This window comes from Peromyscus californicus, unplaced genomic scaffold, assembly GCF_007827085.1.
Source record: "Peromyscus californicus insignis strain IS unplaced genomic scaffold, ASM782708v3 Scaffold_5__1_contigs__length_169319896, whole genome shotgun sequence".
NCBI lineage: Eukaryota > Metazoa > Chordata > Mammalia > Rodentia > Cricetidae > Peromyscus > Peromyscus californicus.
Window position 1 is genome coordinate 103,918,654 of NW_026294573.1, and position 19,633 is coordinate 103,938,286.

Below are 19,633 nucleotides of genomic sequence, written 5' to 3' on the forward strand. Positions count from 1 at the left end.
GCTTGAGGGACCTTGATTTTGTAAAGATATCAAGGCCTGCCCCAAATCAGCCAATCAGCCACAGGCAAGGTCCCAGCAGACACTTCATGAAATATGACAAGCTGATTGCAAAATTTGTGTGGAAAAGAAATCTGCAAGAATAGCCAAAGAATTGTTGAAAAGGGCTGACGGGGCTTTGGTCTGATTCACTGCAGCTTAAAGCCGTTCGTTCACCTAAGGTGACCGACCACAGCAATTAAAACAGTATGACATGGGGACAGTAACAGGCATTTCCTTAGGACAGACCAGCAAGTCCAAAAAGATAAGGAAGCACCTATGAAACTAGTACATGGCAAAGGTATCTTTGCAAAAAAGCAAAACAAAACAAAAAGACACGCTCTTGCCTTATAGCTCAGAAGCAGCATTTAAAGGTCTGTGATACCACAGTCTTTACAATAAAATCGCTTCTGGGAAGTAAACGAGCTTACCTACTTTACTCAGTGCAGAGAAGATACATTCTAAATAAGAGTCAAAGGTAAAAACTAGTTGAAAAGCTGAGGAATGAAAAAGGCCATGAGTTTCAGGCTAGCCTGGGCTACAAAGTGAGACTTTGTTTCAAAAGAGCAACAAAAAAAATTTTTAAGTTATCAGGAAAAATACTTTTAAAACTTGGGAACATGATGAAACAAAAAATATAAAGAGGGAGGGAGAGAAAGAGAGAGAGAGAGAGAGAGAGAGAGAGAGAGAGAGAGAGAGAGAGAGAGAGAACTGTGTGCTCCAAATAATTGAGCATCCACATAATAAAATATAGCAGTAAAAAGTTGTTTTTTTTTTTTAAAAAAAAAATTGGACTGGAGAGACGGCTCAGTGATTAAGAGCATTGGCTGCTCTTCCATAGGACCCAGGTTAGATTCCCAGAACCCACACGATGGCTTTCACTGTCTAGTTCCAGGGGAATGGATGACTTCTTCTGGCCAATTTGAGCACCAGGCAGCACATTACACTCACATGCATGCAGGCAAACACCCACATACAACTGAAAAGAAAACGTTAAAAAGGTAGGTGACGTAAAATGTCTGTTCCAAAAGCCAGACATTGTGGTGCACGTCTGTAGTCTCAGCGTGTAGGAATTGGGGCAGGAATATCAGGAATTGACATTCAGTCTCAGCTTCATGGCAAGTTCGAGGCCAGGTGAGTTACAAAAGACCCTGTTCCAAAATGCAAAATTCGCCACAATGTAATAGATGAAAGAATACTTTAAAGAAGGAATAACAGACTGCTGTGGGATGGTCTGTATGTCAAATGTGTTGCTGATTGGTCAATGAATAAATCACTGATTGGCAGTGGCCAGGCAGGAAGTATAGGCGGGACTAACAGAGAGGAAAATTGAGAGAACAGGAAGCTGGAGAGGGAGACACTGCCAGCCGCCATCAGGACAAGGAAGATGTAAAGTACCGGTAAGCCACAAGCCACGTGGCAAGGTATAGATTAATAGAAATGGATTAATTTAAGCTGTAAGAACAGTTAGCAAGAAGCCTGCCACGGCCATACAGTTTGAAACCAATATAAGTGTCTGTGTTTGCTTGGTCGGGTCTGAGCGGCTTGGGACTGGCGGGTGAGAGAGATTTGTCCTGACTGTGGGCCAGGCAGGAAAACTCAAGCTACAACAGACAGGGGCTGGAGGGTAAGTATAACTTTCACACTATAGAATTGTATATTTTTTAAAATTTTTATTGGGTTTATTCACTCATTATTTACTTATTTTGCATTGCTAGAGATTGAACCTGGAGCCTCGGGCACAGTAGGCAAGAGTTCCACCATTGAGTTAAAACCCACCTTTTTCCCTTGATTATTTTGAGACAATATCTCATTAAATCACCCAGGCTGGCCTTTGATCTTCCTGAATAGCTGGGATTACTGCCCATGTCACCAGAGTCCTTAAAAATTTTACAAGAATGCTTTCTATGTTACTTTATACGTAAACTAGCAAAATTACTACTTTTTTTTTCTTTTTGAGACAAGGTCTCATGTAACCCAGGCTTACTTTAAACTCATTATGGAGCAGAGGATGGCCTTGGACTTCTGATCCCCCTGCCACTACCTCCAAAGTGCCAGGGGTGTGTGCCACCCTGCCCAATGTATATAGTGCTGGGGATGGAACCCAGGGCTTATGCATGGCTAGGCAAGCACTGCACTGAATGAGCAACGTGCCTAGCTCTTGCAGTTTTAAAATGCTTAAATAAAAATCCAACAACAAAAACACAAAACCTGGTTCCAAAATAAAATATACTATGACTTCTTTCTTTCTTTTTTTCTTTCTTTCTTTCTTTCTTTCTTTCTTTCTTTCTTTCTTTCTTTCTTTCTTTCTTTCTTTCCTTTCTTTCTTTCTTTCTTTCTTTTCTTCTTTCTTTCTTTCTTTTTTCTTTTTTTCTGAGGCTGGGAATCAAGCCCCAGACCCTGTGTAAACGAGAGGAGTGCTATACCTTGAACTACATCCTCCACCTTATGACGCTCTTCAAAGAGACCCTTAAGTCGTCAGGGGTATGGATTCTGGAAGGGACTTCAGTGAAGAAGCACCTCTTGCATGCTGTGAGTACAGGGAAGAGGGGCCAGGTGGAGGCAGAGAGGAGAGGGGTCATGAGCTACCTGGGCAGACCACGCAGTGACCGAGGAGACTTGAGTAGCCCGGGGGACCATGGCCAAGCTTCTGCCCCTCTGATGACACTGAGCTGACTCTGGACCTCTCACAGCATCTCTTGTCCACACAGTGGATCTTGGTCAAGACGGTCTTTAAGCACTGGCTTGTCAGATAACTTAGAATTCTTGTCTCTTTATCTGGTCCCTCTCCTGTTACACTCCAGATTTTGTAACTCTGTAAACTCCTGATGAGAACTGAGCCAAGACCCCTCACACTCCACCTGGAAGGCAGCAAGACCTCTGGCTTGTTTACTTGTCCTTTGTTTATTTGTAAACTGATTAAAAGTGCTGGTGTATTCATCCCATTAATTAAGCATCCATTCCTTCATTGATTTATTCATAAATGTTCCTGGACCGACTCTGGCTGGGGACGGAGCTGCGAGCATGGATCCCTGAGCCCTGAGTCACTTTCTCCAACTTTTCGACGCTAATTAAGCTCTCTAACTAAACTGTGTAATTGGGTCTTTGGGACATCCTCCCTGAAGCATCCCAAAGCGTGTAAGCTAGGTACATTTCCTTTCCCCACTCTAAGTTGCCTGGGGATTTGCAATCCCTTGGTATACGGGGCACTTTGAATGGTGCCGCCTCCATTTGGACCACCTGCTCCCTAGAAGGCTGTTGGTCAGGATGGCACTGAGATCTGCCCAGAATGAGGAGCCACTCCTGCCCACAGAAAACCACCGAGGATCCATTCAGTCTTGAGCCACCAAAATGTTCTAGTTCCGCCTACATCAGAGAATCCTGCTGAGTTCTGAGCCCTTAAGATAATTCTGCCAAATTCTAAATGTTCCACTTGATTTTATCAAGTTGAAAACTCTCCATGAATTCCACAAAAACCTAGGCATGTTTCCACGGTTTAGAGAGTCAAGCTGGAGTGAAGCTTCTGCCAGCGAGCCAGAGCACAAATCAGGAGACTGAAGGTAGGTGAGATGTGGAGTGTGTAGACAGAAGGAAGGGTGGGGAGCCCTGAGGAGTCACTGGGCTGTGGCTTCCCATTCTGATTCACTGTGCTGCTTCCCATCTCTGGGCCTCAGTTTCCCCAAGTGTAAGGATCCAGCCGATGTGTAAGCCCCTTCCAAGTTCTGCAAGAGTGTCTGCAAGCAGTCCAGAACTGGCCAGTTGCCCACTCCATTTTCCTTAGTCCTAGGGAGTTGCAGGAAGACAGCAAGAAGTTACTTAGAGCCGCACCTTGGCCTTAGAACCTAAGAGAGGAGAGGAAGGAGATGACATCGCCGTGGGCTGGCAGGGATGGCAGCTGGCAAGAAGTGAAGACATGGCTGTCACCCTGAGCTACAGCACAAGGGAACACATGGGACATGGAGGGGAAAACTCAGTCGGCTCCGGAGGTAAAGGGAGGCTGACTGTGAACCGGAATTTAGGGAGCAGCGGTCAGGAGGAAGTGGGAGACAGAAAGGACCCTGTGGTCTCTACAGACAAAGGCCCTGCCTGGGTCCCCTCCTGTATTCCTCAGCTGTAGGAGAAAAGTCAGAGCCAGAGAGACTCATCTTTGACACACAGGCTAGGAAGCAGACAGGACACACAGTCAGTTTTGTCAACTTGTCCCAGGCTCCTTTGTAAGCCCCACTCTCAGGGCTGCTCCGTCCTTATGACTCCCCTCAACCCTACCAAGCTGTAGTCTCCTGCCTAGCTCAGTAAAGCACTTTGGCCATAGGTCCAAGAGTCTTTCAGTCCTGATGTGCATGTGTGTATGTGTGCATGTGTGTGTGCGCGCGCGTGTGTGTGTGTGTGTGTGTGTGTGTGTGTGTGTGTGTGTGTGTGAGAGAGAGAGAGAGAGAGAGAGACATCTATGCAATACACTCAGGTGAATATGTGAATGGCCACATGTGCACAAATGAGCCTCACAGATGTATATGTACCAGTGTGTAAGACAGATATTTGTGTGCCCACCTGAATGTGTACACAGGAGGTGACCCCATGTGGGTATATGTGTATTCCTGCCCGGAGCCCATGGCCTCAGGTGCCCATGTTTCCTAGTGACTGAAGTGGTGAAGTGCTGTGTGTGCAACCATGCAAAAAGGAGGCCATGGCTTACTCCGGTCACCAGAGCTTCAAGGGAAAGACAGGACCACCTCCATGCCTTGTCCCAGTGCTTGTCTCCAATGATGTTCTGCTAGAAGAGATGGCCCCACCAAGCATCCCGCTTCAGAGAATCCCTACCGAGCTTTGGTGGGGAGCTCACTGCTCATACCCCTCCTGATACCATGGTGATGTGGACACAGTCAGGATGAGACCAGAGCTCGACCCGAGACCCTAGGACTAGATCAGAGGAGGTCTCCTTGCTGCAGAGTGGCCCTTGATTCCCAGAGGTGGGGTCAGTGTAGGACTAAGCACTGAGTTCTATGTTAGTACTGAATGGGAAGAAGGAATAGTCACTGGGGCCACCTAGCCTTGGCCGGAGGTGTGGCAGAGGCCCAGAGAGACCCTTCAAGTGCCCCATTATTACAAAGAAGTTTGTATGCCTCTTAGGGCATGCAGAGAGAGGAGGGGGAACCAGCATTGGAGCGTGGAGAACTCTGCCCGGGAGGGGTTTGGAGTCGGTGCCCAGCCTACGTCCTCACTTGTTCCCCTCATGCGCAGCACAGTGTTTGGTGTGGAGCGGGTCCCATGTCACTTCTTGATTTGGGAAAGAATAAATAAGGAGCCAGTGAAAGGAGGGGACAGTCGCCAGGAGGAGCGTCAGAGAGGAGGCGGATTTGGGCACCGTGTTATGGTGGCATCATTCCAGGTACTCTGAGACACCATGGAGGGCTGAAAATCTGCTTTTTTGCTAGGAAGAGGATTATGGGGAGGAAGCAGGAAGATGTCCAGCCAGGACAGCAGGTGTTTGGGGAGTGTTGGAGGCAAATGTCTGCTCCATATGGGGAGGTGTTTCAGAGCTAGGAAGACTCTCCTGGAGACTCACCTCCCTGGCGGCCATCGTGTGGGCTCGGTTTCCCCACCTGCTGTAAGAGAGCTCCCCGGTGAACTTGTCAGGGCACTTCCTGTGCTAGTAACCTTGGTGGTTATGAAGCCAAAACATCCTTTGTTCGGGCTGGGAGAAAATAAGGCTGGGAACTGGCTTTCAGTGTCCCTTGGCTTTTCTCCAGAGAGCTCACAAAGAGGCAACTTCTAAAGCTTCAGCCTATACCAAGCTGCTGACAGAGCGTCTCTGTGGGGGAGGGGCACTCATGGCTTAGAGGCCAGCAGCAGTCCGTGTCCCCCCCACCCCACCCCCCGTCCCCCAACATCCACCCAAGACACAGAGCATAGAGTGCATGGAGACCAGAGCTGGTCTGAGGAGACAAATCAGACTACCACAGCTGAAGGATAAATGAGGACATTCCAGATAGTAGGAAGAGTGTAAGCCATGCGTCAGAGGCTGCCGCAAAGCCAGGAGGACCTTCAGAGACATCCGTGCCTGGGCCAGCAGAGCAGCAGTGGCAGCACACAGATCCCCTAAGCCAGAAACTCTGGGAGGCAAACGAGCTGTGTCTTGACAGCCTTCTAAGAAAGTCCAGTGTGTGTTCAAGTTTGAGGACCTCTGACCTAGCCCATCAGCTCCCGAACTCAGTTCGTAGATCACTTGTCTGTGATAGGTTAAGGGGTGAAAGAGGATCTAGGGTCAGGTAAGTTTGGGAGCACATAATCTACATTGCTTTTGGAGAGCCACCAATAAACATCGGCCGTTTAAAGGCTTTGGCGAGTCCTATAGTAAAGGCTTTGATTTCTCACTCAGCATTGGCTCACAGTGATTCTTCAGACTGCCCCTTCACACCTCCATGAACACCCTCTTAGGGAAACGCTGTTCTAAGTCATCCTCACTTCTCACATGGATGCACTGAAGCCCGCAGAGGGTGAGGAGACGGCCCCAGAGTCCCAGAAAGTGTGTCCCAGCTGGAAAAGACCTTAGCAGCCTCTGTGGTCCCACTACCCTGCACGCTCTGTCCTTCCGCCCCACTGTGTGGAAGCCAGAACCCTGCAGTATGGAGACCAGCAACAGGACAACAGTCTCTGAGTTCATCTTGAAGGGGTTTTCTGGCTACCCCGCCCTGGAGCACCTACTCTTTCCTCTGTGCTCAGCCATGTACCTGGTGACCCTGCTGGGGAACACTGCCATTGTGGCCGTGAGCATCTTGGATGCCCGCCTACACACGCCCATGTACTTTTTTCTGGGCAACCTTTCCATTTTGGACATCTGCTACACATCTACTTTTGTGCCCCTGATGCTGGTCCACCTCCTATCATCCCGGAAGACCATCTCCTTTACTGGCTGTGCCATCCAGATGTGTTTGAGCCTTTCCACGGGCTCCACAGAGTGCCTGCTGCTTGCCATCATGGCCTATGACCGCTACCTGGCCATTTGCCAACCACTCAGGTACCCTGTGCTCATGAGCCACAAGCTCTGCTTGGTGCTGGCAGGGGCCTCCTGGGTACTCTGCCTCTTTAAGTCGGTGACGGAAACGGTCATTGCCATGAGGCTGCCTTTCTGTGGCCACCATGTGATCAGACACTTCACCTGCGAGATCCTGGCCGTGCTGAAGCTGGCCTGTGGGGACACCGCTGTCAGCGATGCCTTCCTGCTGGTGGGTGCCATCCTCCTCCTGCCTGTACCCCTGACCCTCATCTGCCTGTCCTACATGCTAATCCTGGCCACCATCCTGAGGGTGCCCTCAGCCACCGGACGCCGCAAAGCCTTCTCCACCTGCTCCGCACACCTGGCCGTGGTCCTGCTCTTCTATAGCACCATCATCTTCATGTACATGAAACCCAAGAGCAAGGAGGCCCGGATCTCTGACCAGGTCTTCACAGTCCTCTACGCTGTGGTCACACCCATGTTGAACCCCGTCATCTACAGCCTGAGGAACAAGGAGGTGAAGGAGGCTGCCAGGAAAGTGTGGGGCAGTAGATGGGCCTGTAGGTGAGGGAGGGCAGGGCTTGTCACCGGTAGGGGCTTGGCTTGTGTGGGTCCTCATATGCCAATACCAAGAGCGTAGAACTATGAGGCCCTCCACTCCAAAGACAGCACCAAGTCCCACTAATCCTGACACAGAACTACTCACCTTCTGCTCCTGCCCTGTCCTAGTACCCAGCGTCCGCCTCTGGACCTCCACAGTAGCCTCTGGGATGATCTCAAGACTTCAGCCTTGGCTAGGTGCCATGGCTCACACCTATAATACCAGCATTTGTGAGGCTGAGGCAGGAGGGTGGTAAATTTGATGTCAGCCTGTGCTACATAGTAAGACCCAGTCTCAAATAAATAAATAAATGGATATTAGTCATTAGACTTGACCTCTTGAGTCTCTCTTCAGTGAGGCATCGGGAGGGCCATTTTAAGAACCACTTAAGATTTCATCACTCTCCTGACTGACATCCATAAATGGCTCCTCACTGCTCCCAAGATGAAGCAGATGCTCTTCAGCCGGTTCTCACAGCTGCCTACCTGACTGCCTAGCTGCCAGCCCTCTCCTCACACTCTCCTGCCTCATAGCCCCCCACACCAGCCTCACCCTTCCCCACACTGCCACCCCCCACGCTCTTCTTGTGTTCTTCCTGTGAGGCAGCTCTTCCGGCACACACCCCATGTGTCCCTTGAGGCCCACACACATTTGCTCCTTCCTTTGTGTCCCTCCTGCGTCCTTGGTTTCCAATATTCTACCAAGAGCAGGGAACATCACATCTTACTTTGCCCCAACATCCACCCTGGCTCAGCTCCAGGCCCTGAACACCTTTCTGAAGTGCATACATGAACATGAAAATGTGGAGACACTCATGGTAGTATAGGGTCCTTCCCAAATCTGAACAGAGCTGCGATGAAGTCCACAGAGGTTAGGCAAGGCCTGGTCCTCTGGGAGACGACAGGAGAGGCAGAAGTTAGATCCAAAAGTACAAGATCCCAGATCTGTCTGGGCAGAGGACACCAACCACCTAGAGCAACCTTAAGCTGAGGTTCCTCTTCAACCCCACCCAACAGCAGCTGCAGCTTCCGGTATTCCTGCCTCATCTGGGGTACCCTCATCACCCCATCCCTGAGCCCTCCATCCCTGTCCCTGCTGGCTGCTCAGCCTCCCCAGTTTCCCTTTCTGAGAGCTTATGAGCACACGAAGGAGTCACACATCCACTCCCCCACTCACCCTGGCCTCAGTGACAGGCATCATCTAGACCATAGTGAGCTAGGCCTGACCTCCAAGCAGCGGTCAGGCCCTCCTGCTAGCTGGCTGCAGGCCACCACAGCCCCACACAAGCCCTCTATTCCTCTATTGGGCCTGCTTCCTTCCCCTGGGACTCTCAGTGAGCCAGGCTAGAAAGAGAAAGGAAATTAAGGAGCAGGGCAAGGGACAGAAGCCGCGCCCCTTGGGATCTAGTTTGCATGTCTGCCTGGCCAAGAGTCAAGAAACTTCAACATAACTGATAAAACCCAGCCTGCCTGCAGAGGCGGTACTCGTTTTCCTAAAGACGTCTCAAACAGGATGTTCAAAACGATCAAGAACTCAAGCTGGGCAGTGGTGGCGCACACCTTTAATTCCGGCACTTGGGAGGCAGAGCCAGGAGGCTCTCTGTGAGTTCAAGGCCAGCCTGGTCTACAAAGCAAGTTCCAGGATAGTCAAGAGAGAGAGGTTACACAGAGAAACCCTGTCTCAAAAAAAAAAAAAAAAAAAAAGAATAAGCTAACCACGGAACGATCAAGAACTCTACTTACTTAGGGCCAAAATGTCTGTGCCTTGAGTTTAACTATGTTAGCATTCCCATCTCATCCCTACTTCTAAATAGTAGACCTTACAATTCATTTACAAAGGAAATACTTGAGGATGAGAAATAAGAACTGGAAGGATGGCTCAGCAGTTAAGAGCATTTATTGTTCTTGCAGAGGACGCACAACCACATTGCGACTCACAACCATCTGTAACACCAGGTCCAGGGGATGCGATGCCCTCTTCTGGCCTCCATGGGTACTGTACACACATGGTGCACATACAGACAAGCAGGCAAACATTCATACACATAAAACAAAAATAAATTTTTTTTTAAATCATATACTTTTACTTTCAAATTTTGCTTAATCCTTAAGTTTTATAAATTACATTATTTGTTTTTATTCTTTTTTTTTTTTTTTTTTTAGACAAGGTCTCTTGGCCTGGAACTCACTATATAGATCAGACTGGCCTCAAATTCATAGTGATCTGCCTACTTCTGCCTCCTGGGTGCTGGGATTAAAGGCCCACAGCACTATGCCCAGCTGTAAATTACATCCTCTAAGCAATGTGACAAAAATTTATGTATCCATTGTAAAGACACCTAAGTACAGCTTCCCTCTCCAGTTAGCACCCCCTTCGTTGTACATCCTTTCCCCTCCATGTCTCTGACTTTTGCTGAATTTTTTTTCTGTGGTGTAGCCAACGATTCCATTTTACCCAAGTGGAGGTTCCTAAGCAGGGATCTCCTCAAACTACTGGTTGCAATGCTGGGCTTCATCTCCCCACCACATCTGATATGAGCAGAGGCCCAAGGGGAAGGTACCACTGCTCTTGGATACCTTCTGAGCATGCATGAGTGGGGCTGGCAGCAATCAGGCCAGGCTGCTTTCCGTCACTGCCAGGGTACCATCTTCCCTTTCACACCTAGTGAATCGGCTTCTCCTCATCTTGTGCCTACTGTTAAATAAGGAGCGGTAATAAGTCGGTATGAACTTCTTGTACAGTAAGTGGAAAGATGAACCAGGGACCTTAAAAACTTCCAGATCTTTTAACACTGTCATTTCTAGAAATCTACTTTAAGGGAATAAATGAAGAACAAATGCAGGGCATGGTGGTGCATGCCTGTGATCTTAGCACTTAGGAGACAGAGACAGAAAGATCAGAGGTTAAAGGCACTCCTCAACCGTATAGCAAGTTTGAGATCAGCCTGGGCTACGTGAGATGCCCTCACACACACACAGACACACACACACACACACACACACACACACACACACACACGCACGCACCCACACACACACAATAGGACACAGTTAAATATTTATATACAAGAATTCTAATTACAGCACAAAACACATTAATACATAGTACAAAAAATACTGCAATCTTGATGTCCAATTGGAAAAGAATGTTTAAATTAATCCGGGTGGAGTCCAATGGTGGGATGCAACACAGACACAGGAAACATTTTTGAGAAATACTGGATGACAGGAAATTATCACAATGTAATTAACAGGAGCGGGGGAAGGCAGACCAGGAAACATCGCGTTCAGTGCCTCCCTAATCTTACTGTTTAATTCTTTGTCTCATGGGTAATGACTAAGTCTGTAGAAAATTCCGGAAAACTGCAATGAGATGTTCATAACAGTTGCTTCCTCTCTAGGCAGTGGGGTTACAGGTAACTACTGTTCTCTTGGCTTTTTCAACATTGTTCAATATTTCTAAATAAATAGGACCTTGGACCTGAGAAATGACGGTATTCTTTTTAGGAAGTGGGAGGTCATCTTGCTCCAGAGTCGATGGGCTCCGGTGGGGCAGAAGGGAGGAGGCTGGTGATGCAGCCTCAGCCATGTGAGCCGAGAGAGGAGGGTGGAACAGAAACGCTGTTACCGACAGGCATGAGCAAGATGTCCGGGAGGAGGAGACGTGCGGGATAATAGATGTGATTTACCTGTACTCTTCGGCATCGCAGAAGTGGGTGAGGAAGAGGGAAGACCGTGGGCTTCAGGGGATTTCTCGGATGGGTAGAGACGCTACCACCGTCTGCTGTGGTACAGAAGACAAGAGCAGCAGGCAGGGCTGAGGAGACACCAATCCTGGTCTCAGACCTGTTGGGTTCAAGTGTCTCCCAGGCAGCAAACAGGCCTGCACCATTCCAGGGGCAGATAGAAAATCAGAACTAATCATTGCTTTGACTTGTATTCCTGATAAAAATCCCAGAAGATACATCATGGCATAGTATGAGAAATTATAAATTCTACTGTCTTTTTATAGCTGTATTTTAGTATCTAAATTGTAAATAGTATCTTTGTTGTAAAAGGCTGTGAAGGGAAGGGGAAAATCTATAAAAATTCACATGCCTGAGGTGAGCATTTAAAACACCCCTTACATGCATTTGGGGGTCTCATACCTCCCCCAGTAAATAGCCTTCCTCAAAGCTGGGTGGGTGGATGGATGGATGGATGGATGGATCTAAGAGCACACAGCAATCACGGAAGGAGATAAATCATTTTCCAATGCAGGTGCCCAGGCCTAGTAAAGGACTGCCCCACCCTAGAGCCTGTGGCATGCAAGAGGTAAGACTACAGAGAAGGTCCGACCTTCTCTGTCCACCTCACATCAGCAGGGACCTCTTGGAACAGGGCAAGGAACCTGGAGTCCCAGGAGCCCGAGTCCCTCAGCAGGCAAGGCTGAAAGTTTGTGAGCTTGTAGAGTTGAACTTTAAATTGGGCAGGGACCATGTGGTCCCTGGAAAGGGAGCAGGCGGGCTGTGTGGCAGGGGATCAGGACGCTGATCCTTGGGGCCCCTCAGCCTGACCCACCTTCGCACATTGCACCTGCTAGTTATGAACTCAGGACTACCCAACCAGTTCCCGCAAGCTTCAGGTCAGCCAGCATGACTCCAGACCCCCGCCTGTTCTTACGCCACTGCATCAGTCCGTCCATGGTAAGGAATTCATCTGCATGCTATTTACAGTAACCCTTCTTCAAGACCTTTAAAAGCTAAAGTACCTATTACATGACAATGATAATATCCACACTCACTGAATATTTACCACGAGCCAGGCTCGGAACTAACAGCTGTACTGCACCCCATGCACTCCGAAACTATCACCATTTGCAAGGAGGCACTACTGTCCCTCTGACAGGTAAGGAAACTGAGGCTCAAAAAACGGTTAGCAGACAGAACACGGTGGTGCACATTTGCAATCCCAGATTGGGAGACGGAGGCAGGAGGATGATTATGAACTTAAGGCTAACCTGGTCAATACAGCAAGTTCCAGGCCAGTTAATAGCCCTATCTCAAACAAATGAACACACACACACACACACACACACACACACACACACACACACACACACCAAAAAAACAATCAACCACCACAACAAAAACCTGTGGGGGCAGGAGGGGACATGCTCGCAATTGGCAAAGCTGGGTGTGGGGGGCCCAGGACAGCCTGATTCCAAGGCCCCTCTCACTACCCTCTCACATGGCGGCAGTGGAAATGGCGAAGCAGAAATCCCAAATCCAGACATTTTAAAGAACAGGCCTTTCTATTTATTGTGTCCCTTTATTCCTATGAAAATAATCTTTGAAGCCTGCATTTTTAAGAATGAAGTGGTTACCATTAGGTTCACCAGCACTGAAACTTATGGGATATTTGCCTTGCAAAGTAACACTGGCCTGCAGGCCACGGGGTTAGAAGTTTCTGGAACAATGTGAGGGACTGTTTGGGAGGTTACAGAGTACCAGAGATCACCTAGCTGAATGGCTCCATTTCTGAGTTGGAGGAACTTGGTTAAGGTCCCACAGCAGAATGGGAACAAAAGCCAGAAATCGAACCCAGGTCTCTTCCCTTCCATTCCAGGACCCAGCCAGGCTTTTTCTGCCTCCACACGTTGTTAGACAGTAGACTGGAAATAGACGCATGGTTCTCGGAGACACTCAGTGTCACATAGCTCTTTGAATATGGTGTTTTTCTGGGACATAATAGTGTGTGACATCTAGACAGATGATAGAATCATTCAAAAAAAAATCTGAGCTGGGTGGTGATGGCACTCGCCTTTAATCCCAGCACTCGGGAGGCAGAGCCAGGGGGATCTCTGTGAGTTCAAGGCCAGTCTGGTCTACAGAGCGAGATCCAGAACAGGCACCAAAGCTACACAGAGAAACCCTGTCTCTGAAAAAAACAAAAACAAAAACAATCTGGCCTGGTATTCTCCATGGAGCTCAAGCTGGCTTCAAACCTACAATTCTCATGCCTTGGTGTCCTTTGTGGTATTATAGGCATGTGCCACCATGCCCTATTTAGAATGGATTTGAATGTGCCATGAGATGCCAAGGTGCCCAGATGTAGTGCTGATGTGCAGTAACCTCTCTGGTTCTCTCCCTTCTGAGCACGTGTTGGGACTACACAGACCCAGTGGTTTGTGGGTAGATGTACATACAGTGTGTCATACTTCTTGGTCTGAGCATTTAACTGCTGGTGGAGATGTTCCAGTGTGTCCTACCCCAGCCGTTTATAACTGGTGATGTCCCGAGTGGCAGAGGTCCCCATGAGCCAGCCTCTGAAGAGAGTCCTCTGAAATCCACGTTGTATATGTATTAAGAAGACATGCCTGTCATGTTAAGCTAGCTAAAGTTATGAGGTTGTGTGTTACTGCAGCATAATCTGGCACCTCCTGACTGATGCTCCTGGTGTCCTATCATGTGCCCAGTTCTAGGTCAAAGCCACTGGTGGCCTGGCACCATGGTATTTTCTCCACTTAGATTGGGTTAGTTCTCATAGCCCTGATATGTCATGAGCAGACCCTAACGCTGTGATGAAGCCCACTATGCTCCTGATGTGGCCCCCCAAGAAAAAGTAGCTGTTCCCTAGGTAGGAGACTGCCACTCCCCAATGACTCCATCTTTGTGGTGGAGGCGGGGGGAGTGTTCATATCAGAAAACAGTATATAGGGCACAGTGACAGCAGCCATCTCAACACATAGCTCAGTTGGAATGGCAATCACTGGTCGTCTTGGGAACAGAACACTGGAGGGTGACAGTGACAAATTGGATATATCCCTTTCACTTCAATAGCTCACTATTCAATAGTCTAGTCAGAGGGGGAGAGTAAGGGAGGGGCACAATAACACAATTCATCTGAAATACATCTACTAACAGGCAGGTGAGCATCCTGTTATCGGGTGGCCAGAGTCATGTGAGGCAGCCACGCAGAGGTGTGCAAACTGAGGCTAGAAGAGTGGGTGAGAAATGCCGGTGCAGCCCAAGGACCTCTCACAGGAAGAGGGATGAGACTGGGTGGTGGAGACGTCATCTAATGATGGAAACACTCTAACCAGATGGAAGCATGCGGTTCGCATGAGGCAGGCGAGCAGAGCAGAGTGTGCTCACAAGAGCCTCAAATGCCTCTGCCACGGGAGTTGAGCTAAACAAGATCTTGTAACCACACATCCAGGACGACTAGGCTAGCAAGTCTCTTCAGAGTTCAGATTGATCTCTTTCTGTCTTAGACTCGGAGAAACTCTCAAGGCTCTTAAGCCCCAAGAGAGGAAGGGCTGTGTCCAAGGTCACTGAGAGCCAGAGGGCAAGTGGTTTTAAACTTCAGGGGAGCAGGAGCCACAGCAGCCTGCCGCTTCCGCAGCACTTAGCACAGGCGCACAGGCGCACAGACGCACAGGCTTGCAGAACCAGGTTAAACCCCGGGACCAGCAGCAGCTCTACTGAGGTGTGCATGCTCTTGCATTTCCCTTTGAAAATCAAGAGACTGTCCTGCAACTCCCTAGAGAGAGGTGACCAGCAACCAGACTTACACATCCTGGGAAGCCAAATATTCCATGCTAGGTGACAGCACCCGTCAAACACCTACCTTCCAGAGCTCATCTTGTCTCAGTCAAGGGAGCTGGGCAGTAACTATGACAGCTGTAAATTTTTTCCCTGATTCTTTTTCTTTCTGTTGTGAAACATGAAAGAAACAATACCTAGCACAGAGTAGGCACACAAAATAATACCCAGAGAGTGAATGCAGCGGAGATGCTCTGGGCATGATTGTTATAGGAAGTAATCTAAAACAGAGCTTCCTTTGAATGTTCAAGGACACTTGACAAGCTGGGTGTGGTGGCACTTGCCTGTGATACTAGCCCTCAGGAGGATGGAGGGTTGGAGGCCAGCCTGGGTACATAGGGAGACCCTATCTCAAAAAAAAAAAATCACTTTAGATTCCAAAAGAAGACATCAAACGTGAGTCTTCTGTCTCCTCTGAGCACCGTTTGTGGAGGACAGAGAGGAGTTTAGGGGACCAGAGTGTGTAGCGTGTGACTGAGAAGACCAGCTGCAGATCTAAAGTCCGACTCTCTCATTCTACAGATGATGCAGCTAAACCCCGGAGGGAGGCTGACCTGCTGCTGGTCCCATCTTGCTCATTTCCCAGCTAGCCAGAGCTGTGTGGTCCAGGCAGCAAAAAGAGGAACGAGATGGCTTGGGCAAACCACACAGCTGTGACAGGGTATGTCCTGCTGGGACTCCAGGAGCACCACAGCCTAGAGATAGTCCTGTTTGTGCTTTGTCTGGGCGTCTACTGCACCACTCTACTGGGAAACTCCCTGCTGGTGGAGCTGATTGTGCTGGACCCCCACCTGCACAACCCCATGTACTTCTTTCTCAGCAACCTCTCTCTCATAGATATCTGTGGTACCTCTTCCTTCATACCTCTGATGCTACTCAACTTCCTGGATGTCCAAAGGACCATCTCCTTCCCCAGCTGTGCCATGCATATGTACATGACCCTGGCACTAGGTGCTACAGAATGCCTGCTTCTGGCTGTGATGGCGTACGACCGGTATGTGACTATCTGTCAGCCACTTCGGTACTCAGAGCTCATGAGTGGGCAGCTATGCGTGCAGATGGCAGGAATAAGCTGGGGAACAGGCTTTGCCAACTCGCTGCTGCATTCCATCCTTGTCTGGCGCCTCCCCTTCTGTGGCCACAATGTCATCAACCATTTCTTCTGTGAGATCTTGGCAGTGCTGAAGCTGGCCTGCGGGGACATCTCCCTCAACGCACTGATATTAATGATGGCCACAGCTGTCCTGACGATGACTCCACTCCTGCTCATATGCCTCTCTTACGTTTTCATCCTGGCTGCCATCTTTAGGATCCCCTCTACTGCAGGCCGGGCCAAAGCCTTCTCCACCTGCTCTGCCCACCTCACAGTGGTGGTGATTTTCTATGGGACCATATCCTTCATGTACCTCAAGCCCAAAGCCAAAGACCCCAGTGTGGATAAGATCATCACACTGTTCTATGGGATTGTGGCACCCTCACTAAATCCCTTTATCTACAGTCTGAGGAACATGGAAGTGAAAGCCGCCGTCACAGCCCTGCTGTGAGGAGGTCTGCTCACCAGGAAAATGTCCCACTTTTAACTCATTCTCTATCTTTCTCAGGCAGCAGAGACTAAGTTCTATTGGGGAGATGGCTTCACGTTCTCAGCGGCTTTCAAATCACTAAGGTCTGTTTCTCACTCATGTCTCAGGTCTATTAGACCAGACCTATGCTTGGCTGGGGTTCTGCTCCGCATCACCCTTGTGGGACTCAGGGTCACAAAGCCGTTACAACCCATGCTCATGACCATGACCAAGGGAAGAGAGACGCAAACCAGCCTGCATGCGCTCTCACAGCGTCCACTCAGACGGGGCACAGGCCGACACATGGCCACATCTAATGTACAGGGGAGAAACCCAGCCTGGCACATGCTTGGAAGGAAAAAGAGGACTCAGAGATTTTTGAAAACCTAATGGCCAGCACCCAAAACTGAAGAGTCAGCCCAAGAGGAAGTAAGACTTGGTTTCCTCTGCCCTGGTCTCTCCTTCACAGACCCATACTGGGTTCATCACCCCAAAAAAAGTTCCAGTTAGCTTACTCACAGCAGCTTTATATCAGCACAGCCAAAGTAGGCTAGCAACATGCTTTCCGGAACGTTCTTTTTTCCATATGGGCTTGGTTAGAGTTGTCCATGGGACATATGTGTACAGAAACTCGGAAGCCAAAGTGAGCAACATCCATTCCTGCAGGAACACTCACATCACTAATATGCTGAATCCCATTGTTAATGGCCCATCTGGTTCTAGCCAGATCCCCTCCGAGCTGTTCTCAGACTGGGCCAAGTGCAGCTATGTGCCAAAAGGTGCCCGCTTCTCCTGCGGGCCATGTGATCATTAAGCTTGACGACAGTGAGAGCTGGACACAGTTCTCGTTTGTCTTCCCAGCTCTAATCCACCCTTACTTTCCTTCCCTCATGCCCCTGTCTTGACTGACCACCAGTCCAACAGCCTGTAAAAGCTTCAGGCCCAATGCCAAATGCAGAGATCCAGCTTGATGGGTCTCCTTAACTACTGCCATGATTGTGGAAGTCTGACCTTGTACTGATTTTATGAAAATATCTCGCGTCCCAAAGACTGAGCTTTTGGCAGGCCTCTAGTAAAGAAAGTAATACCCCTTGAGATTATTTAAGACTGTGTACTTAACCTGCTGTCCTACTGTGTACTCAGCTTGTTGAAGTTTAACCTGCCTTTAAGAGAACAATGTAAACCAGTCTTACTAGACCTTGGATTCCTCATGCACTCCACTTCTCAACCTAAGCTAATGCATAGCTTTACTCTTGTTATGTACTGGTCCATGCCCTTAACCCAGAATAATGTGTACGTTGTGGTAATCATTTTCTGCAAACAGCTAACAGGTTGGGAGCAACTTTAAAACAAATGCCCACCATAAATGTTGAAAGCAACATGTGGGTGTCAGTTGTTAACGTTTGTGTGGTTTTGTTTACTATCCTGGGTCAGCTGGGAACAGTAAAGTTACTTCCTTTTTAAAACTCTGTTCAAGATTTTGGTAAGAATTCCTCATTTTTGCCCTATGCCGTATTGTCTGTGCTGTTCTATAAAATATAGTTCAAAGCCAGTTTTTAGAGATAGACATAAGACAGGAACAGATCAGACAGACACAGAGACAGGCACACAATCAGACACAGGACAGATAGGAGACAAGGACATCACACACACACACACACACACACACACACACACACACACACACACACACACACACACAATACACAGACTAGATAGACCAGTAACTACAAACTATAGACGGAAGACAAGAGAAGATTTCAAAGATTGGCTCATTGTTGGTCAAATTAACCCAAGAGAGTAGAGTGTGGTGGTATATTCCTTTAATACCAGCACTGGGGAGGAAGAGGCAGGCAGATCTCCATGAGTTTGAGATCATCCTGGTCTACATAGTGAGTTCCAGGCCAGCCAGGGCACCACAGTGAGACCCTGTCTCAAAAAATATGAAAAAAATTTAAACCAAGAGAAAATGCTTGGTTTCCATTCCTTACTGCAACATTGATACATTTTAGCATTCTCTGGGGTTATGTTTAATGTATTAACGACCCATGATCCCAACAATAAACTCCTTGCATCCTTCCATGGCCTCCCACTATCACGGCATTAAGTCTAAAGTTCTTAGTCCTCCAGGCCCTTAGGAGTCCCGCCCACTCAGCAGGACTTGTTCTCCCCACATGGTCAGCCTCTCATTACATCATCTGGACTGGCCCCACCCTCAGGCTATTCATGAATCACACCAAGGCCAAGTTTTCAAGCCATTTTAGACACTATCTCCTTCACACGTTCTTTCTTGATGCATCTGGAGGTTGTCTTCTTCATATCCTACGACACTTTATTGGGACCCTTCATTGGGATCGATCCCATCCTTATCAACATGAGAGCTCCTTTGGGGCAAGGTGCCACCAACTCTGACTCATCCCCATGGCTCTAATGGGACCTTCCCTACAGGACTGTGGAACTGAACTGTCACCACCAGGCAACACTGAGCCCATGTTACTAGGCATGCTCCAAGCCGTGGTAGGCGGACAGGAAACTTGGTGTGGTTGCATTTACAGATACATGCAAGAAAACAGTAATAACTGCTGACCACAGCTGTGTGTCCGAGGCGGTCCAGGCTTGCTGGACCTTAGATTCTCCCGATGACCCAGGTCAGCCGACAGCTCAGGGTTCCAGGCCTGGCAGAGCTGCTCTGTGAGCTGCTCTGTAGTCCTGTCTTATTGTTGGCTCCTCCAGGACTCCAACAAACACCTCAAATCCAAAACGTCCCAAACTGTACTCATCATCCCCAATCACAACTGTGTCATCTTATCAGGGGATGGCACCATCAACCAAGTCAGAAAGACAGAGGTCATCCG

The 19,633-nt window shown here is 48.7% G+C and overlaps 2 protein-coding genes across 2 annotated transcripts; both read left to right on the forward strand.

Annotated features, from left to right (window-relative positions):
* The first annotated feature begins 6,659 nt into the window (after nt 1–6,659).
* On the forward strand, nt 6,660–7,732 carry LOC128097769 (olfactory receptor 13J1). Its single transcript, XM_052718482.1, has one exon. It carries the CDS (start codon nt 6,660–6,662, stop codon nt 7,596–7,598), a length of 939 nt encoding a protein of 312 aa, XP_052574442.1. The 3' UTR covers nt 7,599–7,732.
* Nucleotides 7,733–15,753: 8,021 nt separating this feature from the next.
* Nucleotides 15,754–17,570, forward strand: LOC128097662 (olfactory receptor 13C2-like). Its single transcript, XM_052718326.1, has one exon. It carries the CDS (start codon nt 15,846–15,848, stop codon nt 16,758–16,760), a length of 915 nt encoding a protein of 304 aa, XP_052574286.1. The 5' UTR covers nt 15,754–15,845; the 3' UTR covers nt 16,761–17,570.
* Nucleotides 17,571–19,633: the final 2,063 nt, after the last annotated feature.